Raw genomic sequence first — 11,626 nt, 5'->3', positions numbered from 1 at the left:
AAATCATTATTTTCAAACTCATACAAGAGATAATCTAATTTTTACAACCACTCACGTTGTAACCTCATATTAAAATATAAATCACTTTCTACTATGTTTCTCCCCAAAATTGTAGTTGTTAAATTAAGTGACCACTTGTTTTATTCATAACACCCTAAATCCGGCCTAGACGTTATGGCTGAATCTGACAATGTCACATGATAGTGCTTTTGAAATCATAACGATGCTAAAACAATTTCTCCGTTTAAACAACCATTCATTATCTTATATTAATTCTAAATCGTGTCATTTGTTTTCAAAACGTAATACTTTACAAATCATTATTTATTTCCAAAACGTTATACTTTGCAGAAGTTTTTTAAAATAGTTTGCGTATACGTGGTACTTTGATAAAGCATTCATCTCGTTTGGAAACCCGAGTTTTTCCTACCACTAGCAATTATAAAACATAAAACAGTATAAAATCCAAATTTAAAACTAGAAATCCGTAGAGGCCATAATTACAGCAAAATGCCCAATTAAACTTAAAATCATTAAAATGTTATAAACGGTTTTAAAGAGATCGTGTGGCCACCACTGAGTCCTCCGCTGCTTCGATCCGCCTAAGTCTGGGGGTTACCTGTACAGATTAAACAGAAGGGTGAGTTTTGTAAACTCAGTGTGTAACCCCTATACGGAACAAACAACCAATATACAACCAATCACAGTTTGGGACTAAGCCCTTTTTCAGTATCAGTATTAGTCCAGTTTGGGCCTTAGCCCATCACAGTACAGTAACAGTAATAGATATGAAATCACAAAATCCTACCCAACCAGCCTTTACACTCCATCTTTGTCCAACCATTCACTCCATGTAGAGATATAATCAACCCACCCATCCCTACACTCCAAGTAGTACTGAATGCGGTACTATACAGTAATTTGTAGCGGTGTTGCCAGTAAATTAGGCTTGAAGCCTTTCAGTACACTTCCTTTGATCAATATCAACCCCTCCCCATGCAATGCATCATACAGTCATGTCATGCCAAATCAAGGTATCATGCATATATTCAATATCGTATTAACAACATGCTCAGTACACAATCATACATATCATATATGGGTATTATGGTTATTCAGCTATTTCGTTCAGTTAGGGGTCTAGGTAAGCTTACCGACCTTACAGTAGGTCTACAGCCGACTCGGGCGACCCGTGCAACCTTAGCAGTCAAACAGTGAAAATGGGCTCACATGCTCATGTTGTCTGCCCTATGGGCCCATACGCCTGTATGGCCCACATGGCTTAAATGGAGTCTCCTACAGAATACTCGATCTCACATCGCTTCAAGTCCGCATAAAACTTTTTTCTATCAGATGCCGCTTTCAATCGGTCTCAAATCAATCTAACCTTATCCTCGGTATTAGAAACTAGTCAGGGCCCAAAATACGTAGCTCACCCAACTCAGTCCAACATGAAAGAGTGCGACACCTACGACCATATAATGCCTCGTAAGGTGCTATCTAAATGCTAGACTAATAGCTGTTGTTATAAGCAAACTCTGCTAGCAACAAGTACTCCTCCCAACTGCCACGGAAATCAATCACGCAACTTCTTAACATATCCTCCAGTATTTGAATCACCCTTTCTGACTGACCGTCCGTCTAAGGATGGAACGTAGTACTGAAGTCCAATCTAGTACCCAGAGCTTCATGTAGCTTCTTCCAGAACCGAGACGTGAAGCGAAGATCCCTATCAGAGATGATCGAAATCGATACCCTATGCAGTCTCACTATCTCAGACACATACAGTTTAGCCAGCTTCTGCAGCGAGTAGTTAGTACGAACCGGTATGAAATGGGTGCACTTGGTTAATTGATCTACGATGACCCACGCTGAATCCTTCTTAGTAGATGTTAGGGGCAACCCGCTAACAAAGTACATAGTCACTCTCTCCCACTTTCATAGCGGAATCTTAACTGGCTGCAATAACCCCGAAGGTAACTGATGCTCAGCCTTAACCTGCTGGCAAGTCAAACATTTACCAATAAAATCAGTAACCTCTCGCTTTAGACCTGGCCACCAGTATGACTCACGAAGGTCGCGGTACATCTTATTTCCGCCAGGATACATAGCATAAGGGATACTATGCGCTTCTCGCAGTATGGACTGCCTCAAATCAGTATCCTTTAGAACACAAATTTTGCCACGAAAATAGAACACCCCTTCGCTATTCAGTCCAAAATCAACAATATCACCACTCTCAACTTGTCGAAATTGAAGACTCAGTGCCTCATTCTCCATCTGTTTACCCTTAATCTGCTCAATCCACGTTGGTTTAACCTGAAGTTCGGCCAACAGACTACAATCATCAAATAAAATCAAGTGGGCAAACATCGCCCTAAGATCAGTTATAGCCCTCTAGCTCAGTGTATCGGCCACTACATTAGCCTTACCAGGGTGGTACTCGATCGTACAGTCGTACTCCTTAAGTAGCTCAATCCATCTACACTACCTAAGATTCAGCTCCTTTTGGGTGAGGAGATACTTGAGGCTCTTGTGATCAATGTAAATGATACACTTCTCACCATACAGATAATACCTCTAGATTTTCAGTGCGAATACCACAGCGGCCAACTCCAAGTCATGCTTTGGATAATTCACCTCATAATTTTTAAGTTGATAAGACGCATATGCTACCACCTTACCATCTTGCATCTATACATATCCCAACCCGACATGTGATGTATCGCTGTAGACAATAAACTCTTTCCAAGGCTCTGGCTATATCAAGACAGGGGCCTCAGTCAGTATGATTTTAAGCTTTTCAAATCTCTCTTGTTGCGCAACAGTCCAATTAAACGGCACACCCTTACGTAGCAGCTTAGTCAAAGGTGCCGCGATTAGTGAAAAACCCTCTACAAACCATCGATAATATCCTGCCAGACCCAGAAAACTACAAATTTTAGATACATTCTTAGGTTGTTTCCACTTCAATACCGCCTCAATCTTCCGGGGATCTACCCTAATCCCTTCAACAGAAACCACATGGCCCAGAAATGTTCCTTCCCGTAACCAGAACTCATTTTTATTGAACTTGGTGTACAGTTGTTTCTCTCGCAAGATCCGCAAAACCACTCTGAGGTGTTCATCATGTTCATCTTTGTCTTCGAATACACCAGTATGTTGTCAATAAATACCACCACAAACTGATCCAGATAGGGTTGGAACACTCAGTTCATCAGATACACAAAAGCTGCCGGTGCATTAGTTAGTCCAAATGAGATTACTAGGAACTCATAGTGCCCATAAAGAGTCTTAAACACCGTCTTATGCACATCAGCCTCCTTAACTCTCAACTGGTGATACTCTGATCAGAGATCAATCTTAGAGAAAACTGAAGCTCCTTAGAACTGGTCAAACATATCATCTATCTTCAGTAAGGGATACTTATTCTTAATCTTCAACTTGTTTAATTGTCGGTAGTTAATGCACATATGTATCGATCCATCCTTCTTTTTCACGAACAGAATTGGTATTCCCCATGAAGACACACTAGGGCAGATGAACCCACGATCTAGTAACTCTTGGATCTGAGCCTTAAACTCCTCGAGCTCTTTCGGTGTCATTCTATAAGGGGCGATGGACATTGGAGCTGTACCAAGAAGGAGCTAAATCCTAAACTCTACTTCACGATTCAGAGGTAACCCGGGTAGCTTTTTAGGAAACACGTCCGGAAAGTCCTTAACTGTTCTGATATCCTTAACCAAAGAATCCTCAGAATTTGAAACACTGATGTAGGCCAGATACACCTCACATCCCTTACGAACTAATTTTTCAACCCTTAATGCAGAAATCACATTCGATAAGTAATTCCGATGTTCCCCAATTATGACCACCTCGCTATCCTCTTCAGTTCTTAATACAACACTTTTTGTGGCACAATCTAAACTCACTCGGTGTTTAACCAACCAGTCTATTCCCAGTTTCAAATCAAACTCTCCAAAAGGTAGTTTCATCAGGTCAACTAGAAAGATAGCCCCTTGAACCTTTAGAGAAACATCTCTAAACAGTTTGTTAACCCTTATCGATTGCCCCAATGGGCTCAGTACAGTGACCTCACTCGAAGTGCTCTCAATCAGTATACCCAAGTTTTCAAATACGGTACAAGTTATATAGGAGTGAGTGGATCTTATATCTATCAGTGCAGTATAAGGTACATTATAAATAAAGAATATACCCGTAATGACGTCCAGAGCATCTCTATCCTCGTGGCAACGTGCAGCATAAACTAGAGCCGGCTGCCTCGCCTCAGTAGGACCAGCACCTCTGCTCGGTACTCTCTGGCTACGGCCCAATCCATTACCACTTCTAGCCTGACCACGGCCTTTCGGTGGTTGCTGAACTGCTCTCGAATATGGTGCAGTACCAGTACCCAGAGCTTGCATCTGATTAGACCTCCGCGGACAATCTCTACTACGGTGCTCTAATGAACTGCACCTCAAACAAGCCCCAATTCTTTTCCAACACTCGCCCTAATGGCCTCTACCGTAGTCAGTACACAGCGGATGTCCAGTACCAGCGATAGAAGCCCCAACTCTAATTGGCCCATCAACTCTGGCCTTTTTCCTAGGCCTCTGAGTGAAACTCGAGGGCTCCGAATCCTTCTTACTCTTACCTCTCTCTTTGTTCTGGTGCTAAGTGCGCTCCACTTTCTCAGCAATTTTTGCCTTATCAACCAGTATAGCAAAGTCTCACTCCCTGTGTGGAGCTATCAAAACTCTCAAATTATCCCTAAGGTCATTCTCGAAGTGAACACATCACTCGTACTTAGTCGCCACCATACCTCGCGCATAGCGACTTAGTTGTAGAAATTCGGCCTTATACTCGGCCACTGATCTATCACCCTGGGTCAAATTCAGGAATGTTCTCCTACAAGCATCCACATAATTGGTCCCCACATACTTCCCCTGGAATGCAGTTTTAAAGAACTCCAGGTCAGTCGATCGGGCTGAGTGCCCTCCTTAACAGTGAGGCACCACTGATATGCCTCATCACATAGCAGCAATACAACACCCTTTAGTTTTTACTCAGGGGTACGATCCAGATCGTCCATAAGCCTCTCTGTGGTCTCTATCCAATACTTAGCCATGTTAGGGGCAACTCCAATAATACCCCTGAAAAGCTCAGCTCTGTTAGACTAGAGTCGTTCCGTAACCGACCTGCGGCCTTCAACTCTAGTATTAGGCCCAGCGCCCCTCTCCAGAATCTGTAACATGGCTTGGGATAGTTCATCGTCCCCAGCCTCACAATCATGAGACCTAGATCCAATCTTAGTCACCGGTGAAATATGCGTCTCATTAGTATCCAGATTAGGTAGTTTGACTAATGATGAGGACCCAGCTCAAGCCCCTCTACGGCCTATACCACCTCCTCTAATACTCCGTCCACGAGTACCTCTCATGTTTATTTTCTATTTGTGTTTTATCTGTATTAACAGTTTTATGCATTAGTTTACAATTTCAGTAATTATTAAACAAATATCTTATGTGAAGCAGTATCAGTAGTGTAAGGTTTGTTTTCGTACAACGCAGTGTCTATCGGTTTTACTATAATATCTATATACACTAACTTAAGTGTTTTCAGTACAATCTATGTATAACAGTTTTAGTTTAAAATACATAACAGTTTCAGAGAACTTACAAGATCGACGTCGGAGACTCGAGGTACCACATGTTTAATAAAAGCACTTTCAATTTCCATCATCAAAAATCAGTTCTTTAGAACCCAAATCTACAGCCGAGTTTTGCAACCTGACTTTGATACCACTAAATGTAACACCCCAAACTTGGCCTTGATATTATGGCTGAATCTGGAAATATCACATGATAGTGCTTTCGAACTCATAACGATGCTAAAATAATTTCTTTGTTTAAACAACCACTCATTATTTTATATTAATTCTAAATCGTGTCATTTTTTTTCAAAACGTAATACTTTACAAATCATTATTTATTTCCAAAATGTTATACTTTGCGAAAGCTTTTTAAAACAGTTTGCGTATACATAGTACTTTGATAAAATGTTCATCTAGTTTGGAAACCCGAGTTTTTCCTGCCACTAGCAGCTATAAAACATAAAACAGTATAAAATCCAAATTCTAAACCAGAAATCCGTAAAGGCCATAATTACAATAAAATGGTCAATTAAACTTAAAATCATAAAAATGCTATAAATGGTTTTAAAGAGATCGTGTGGCCACCACTAAGTCCTCCACTGCTCTGATCCGCCTAAGTCTGGAGGTTACCTATACAGATTAAACAAAAGGGTGAGTTTTCGTAAAATCAGTGTGTAACCCCTATACAGAACAAACAACCAATATACGACCAATCATAGTCTAGGACTAAACCCTTTTCAGTATCAGTATCAGTCCAATTTGGGCCTTAGCCCATCCCAGTACAGTAAGCATTAGGGCCTTAGCCTATCACAGTAAAATAACAGTAATAGATATGAAATCACAAAATCCTACCCAATCAGCCTCTACACTCCATGTCTGTCCAACCCTGCACTCCATGTGGGGATATAATCAACCCACCCATCCCTACACTCCAAGTAGTACCGAATGCAGCACTAGAAAGTAATTTGCAGTGGTGTTGCCAGTAAATTAGGCTCGAAGCCTTTCAGTACATTTCCTTCGATCAATATCAACCCCTCCCCATGCAATGCATCATATAGTCATGTCATGCCAAATCAAGGAATCATGTATATATTCAATACCGTATTAACAACATACTTAGTACACAATAATACATATAATATATGAGTATTATGATTATTCAGCTATTTCGTTCTGTTAGGGGTCTAGGTAAGCTTACCGACCCTACAGTAGGTCCACAGTCGACTTGGGTGACCCGTTCAACCTTAACAATCAAATAGTGAAAATGGGCTCACACTCTGTAACACCCTAACCCGTATCTGTTGCCGAACTAGGGTTAAAGACATTATTGGACAAAATCGAAACATTATCATTCATTAAATAAACATCGAAGCATTAAAGATTAATCATTAATATAGAGTCCTTTATATAGGTCATCGAGACCTTAAAAATGTATTAGAAAGGGGTTGGGACTAAACCGAACACATACAAAATTTCTCCAAAATTTAAACATTTTTCAAACAAGTACAGGTCACACGCCTGTTTGAAAAGGCCGTGTGCCTTACACGACATTAGACACGCCCGTGTGTCTAGGCCATGACAAAATAAGGCATACATACGGACTTGCTCACACGGCCACGAGACACGCCCGTGTGCTTTGGCCATAGTCGAATCTGACTTGGGCCACAAGGCTAGCCACACGCCCGTGTTCCTTGACCGTGCTCGAGCCTGACTTACAATTGTAGGGTACCCCAGATGACACACGGCCGTGCAGCAAAGCCGTGTGTCGTACATGGTTGAGACACACGCTCGTGTCCCTACCCGTGTAGATAAAAATAGGCCATTTGAATAGCCAAATTGCCACCCTAATTGGGTCAAACCTACAAGCACCAAACTAAGCATATTTGCACAACATTTTATGACCAATTCACAACCAAAACATAAGCCATTCATGACATATAATTTCCAAACAAATTTCTATCTCAATACATTAACCAAATCATAACAAATCTAAAATAAAATCATACCAAACATAAGTTTCAACTTCATGACCAAACCTTATCAATTACCATAGCTAACACATGCCAAAAGCTTACATATCTTACCATTTTTTATATTCATACACAAACACACTAAATATATCATATTTCCTCATAATTCATATACCAAAACCATATCATAATCACATCCATACCAAGCCATATAACATGGCTAAATATATACAATCATAAAACATAATCTAAACACTTCTAGCCTATACATGTCAGGCTTTAATATATGCATTTTCAAAGTACCAAAATGAAGTTCAATAGTGTGATGATGATCCTTAACGATCCTCGAACTCACATTAGCTTCGATATCTATAAAACAATGCAAACACACACAAAGTAAGCTTTCAAAAGCTTAGTAAGTTCGTACCAAAATCAACAACAGTATATAAAATATGAAACAACAACACATAAGTACTTATAAATTCTCTACTCATCTATCAATTTCATGCCAACATCATCCATATATTTACACCAATTCAATAAACTTTATATGCATAATACCATCTACCACATAGGTATTAAACTTACCTGAACATTCCCGTATTCATTCATTTTCATTCTCACCTCTTGTTCAGATATTTTAAGACTTTTCAAAATTACCAATGCTTTAAACATCTGCACACTTAGTGTTTTAAAGATTAGTCGAAGCTATAATAATTCCGCACACTTAGTGCTTTCTCAATTAACTAAAGCTATCTCGGTATCGCACACTTAGTGCCAAATACCATTGATTTATCATCGTATTCATCCAAACTAAATGTATATACAATCTATGTATAAAAAAACATCAAAACATACTTATAACATCATGTTTTACGTACGAACTTACCTTGTACTCAGAGTTGTCAACTCGGATTGTTTACTCAATAACCTTCGATTTCCCTTAGTCTAAATCTGAATTCCTCTTTTCTTGATCTATATGTATTCAAAATTAACCCTTTTATTCACTAAATCATTCAAACCAATCCATATACACACAATTAAGGCATATTGCAAACTAGCCCTCACATTTTCACATTTTGACACTTTAGTCCCTAATTCACAAAATCACAAAATGCACAAAGTTTGCTTGTACACAAGCTTAGCCGAATTTTCATAGCTCTCATACAAGTCTATACATTTCATTTATTTCACATTTTAGTCCCTCAATTTATAGATTTCACAATTTAGCCTATTTTACTCAAAATCATAAAAAATCTAAAGACAAAACATATAAACGCAAATCAAACTTTCATATTTCATCATATAACAACATAAAACTCATGAATTTATCCATGAAAAATTTCAAATTCATCATCAAAATTAGAAATTGAGGCATGGGCTTAGTAAAACACAAAGCAACGATTACAAAAACGTAGAAATTATCGAAAATAAATTAAAAAATGAACTTTGAATTAAGCCTTGTGTGTGGCGAAACCTTAAATCTCTTTTTCTTTTCTTTTAATATGATTTTCGGTTGATTATGAACACAAAATGACCATATTTTCATGTCTTTTTTTATTTTAATTCATTTAATAAACAATTTACTAATTTACCCTTTTAATAACCATTATAAAATCAACTAGTGGATGGTTATTAATGTCTATTCAAACTTATAATGGTCAAATAACCACATAAGGACCTCACAATTAATAAGCCAAATCAAGTAGGCACTTTTAACATATAGCAAGCAACTTTTACATTTTACGCGATTAGGTCTTTTTATCAAATTAAGCACACAAACGATTAAATTTTCATATGAAACTTTCACACATATTAATTCACACATCATAAGCACGAAAAATAATATTTAACTATTTTTCTTACTCGAATATGTGGTCCCAAAACTACTATTCCAACTAGGGTCTAAACCGGACTGTTACGATTCTCCCCATTTAGGGATTTTTGTCCCCGAAAATCTTACCGTTAAATAGATTCGGATATTGTCGTCTCATAGCATCTTCAGGCTCCTACGTGGCCTCTTCAATACCATGTCGATGCCACATCACTTTTACTAACAAAATTTTCTTATTTCGCAGTCCTTGAACCTCGCGAGCTAAGATACGGATCGACTTTTCTTCATAAGTCATATCAGACTGAATTTCAATCTCAGATGGGGAAATCACATGCGATGGATCAGATCTGTATCGTCGAAGCATCGATACATGAGACACATCATGAATCTTTTCTAACTCGGGTGGTAACAATAATTTATATGATACCGATCCAATATGCTCATTAATCTTATACGGTCCAATAAACCTCGGACTCAATTTGCCTTTTCTACCAAACCGAAGCACTTTTTTCCACGGAGATACCTTTAAAAACACTTTGTTGCTTATCTTAAATTCAATGTCTTTTCTTTTCAAATCTGCATATGATTTCTGACGATCAGAAGCTATTTTCAGACTATCTCGGATCACTTTCACTTTCTGTTCAGTTTCTTTTATCAAATCAATCCCATGAATCTTATTTTCGCTGAGCTCCGTCCAATACAAAGGTGTACGGCATTTGCAACCATGTAAAGCTTCGTATGGTGCCATTTTAATGCTCGACCAAAAACTATTATTATAAGCGAATTCAATCAAAGGCAAATACTGTTCCCACGTTCCTTCAAACTCAAGAATACAACATCTCAACATATCCTCGAGTTTCTGAATAATCCACTCGGATTGACCATCCGTTTGCGGGTGAAAAATAGTATTGAAATGCAATTTAGTGCCTAGAGTATCTTGCAACTTCTTCCAGAATCGTGATGTGATCTCATATCTCTGTCTGATACAATAGATAATGGCACACCTTGCAATCTCACAATATCGGAAATGTATAACTCAGCCAACTTATCTAGTGAGTAATCAGATCGTACCAGAATAAAATGGGTTGATTTCGTCAATCGATCAACTACAACCCAGATAGCATCTTTCTTTCTCGGAGACAGGGGTAAACCCGAAACAAAATCCATTGTTACTCGATCCCATTTCCACTTCGGAACCATGATAGGTTGTAACAAACTAGATGGCACCTGATGTTCAGCTTTAACTTGCTGACAAATTAAACATTTCGAAACAAAGTCAGAAATATCTCTTTTCATTCTGGACCACCAGTAATACTGTTTTAGATCATTATACCTTTTCAGCCTTACATTACTCATAAAAGTCAGTGATCTCTCTCACGTGTTTTTTTAACTAACAAGCCGAAAATATGTAAGAATTTTGAGCTTGCTATGTTACATGTCAATTATAATCAAATTCCCACTAAATTACCCTTTCAGATTGTTATGATATTATCCTTAATAAAGGCTAAGATAAATGTTGAGATTTTTAAGATATTCTTTAGTTAGTCCAATCCAATCTCTATAAAATAGAGAATACAATTTGCTTGATATGGTTGAAGTCTGATCCTTTGTGATTTGTTTTTGCATTAGATCAACATCAAAGTTGAGCCACAAACACTTCCAGAAACACACAAGTCGAGAGTCCAAATAAATTTAGCTCAAAGAATCAAAAGATTGTCAATCGCAAATATTGCAAGTTATGATTTTCAGATCAATTACCGCTCAAGTTGCAACTGTTGTTGTAGCTGGAACCATAATTGTATTAGAAAATGATTAAAAACTTATTATTTTTACAAAGTAGTAAAAATTATTATAAGGGTATTTTTACATAATTTTTTTATAAATATATTTTTTTACATAATTTTTTTATCCACATCGTAGATATGCAATAGTCTAGTTATTACATATAACCATATGACAAATAGCAAGATAAAAATCGAATTAAAAATTGGAGTGAAAGACATAATAAGACTTAAATGTATGAAAAGTAGGGGGTTTAAAATTCAAATCCTCAAATCGCGTAATAAAAAATAATTATTATTTGCTTAAACTGGATAAATATTAATGGGTGGATTGAATTTTAATTTAGTTGGCATCGTTAATATTTTAAAGGATGTGGGTTCAAAGGCA

At 37.8% G+C, this 11,626-nt stretch overlaps 1 protein-coding gene across 1 annotated transcript; it reads right to left on the bottom strand.

Annotated features, from left to right (window-relative positions):
* Positions 1–819: 819 nt before the first annotated feature.
* Positions 820–4,424, bottom strand: LOC107947749 (uncharacterized). Its single transcript, XM_016882276.1, has 7 exons — positions 4,217–4,424; positions 3,671–4,003; positions 2,903–3,143; positions 2,685–2,760; positions 2,038–2,319; positions 1,787–1,935; positions 820–880 (listed from the first exon to the last, which is right to left on the bottom strand). Exons 1-7 carry the CDS (start codon positions 4,422–4,424, stop codon positions 820–822), a joined length of 1,350 nt encoding a protein of 449 aa, XP_016737765.1.
* Positions 4,425–11,626: the final 7,202 nt, after the last annotated feature.

The sequence above is a fragment of the Gossypium hirsutum genome, chromosome A12 (assembly GCF_007990345.1).
Source record: "Gossypium hirsutum isolate 1008001.06 chromosome A12, Gossypium_hirsutum_v2.1, whole genome shotgun sequence".
NCBI lineage: Eukaryota > Viridiplantae > Streptophyta > Magnoliopsida > Malvales > Malvaceae > Gossypium > Gossypium hirsutum.
This window is presented reverse-complemented; position numbering and strand designations above follow the sequence as displayed.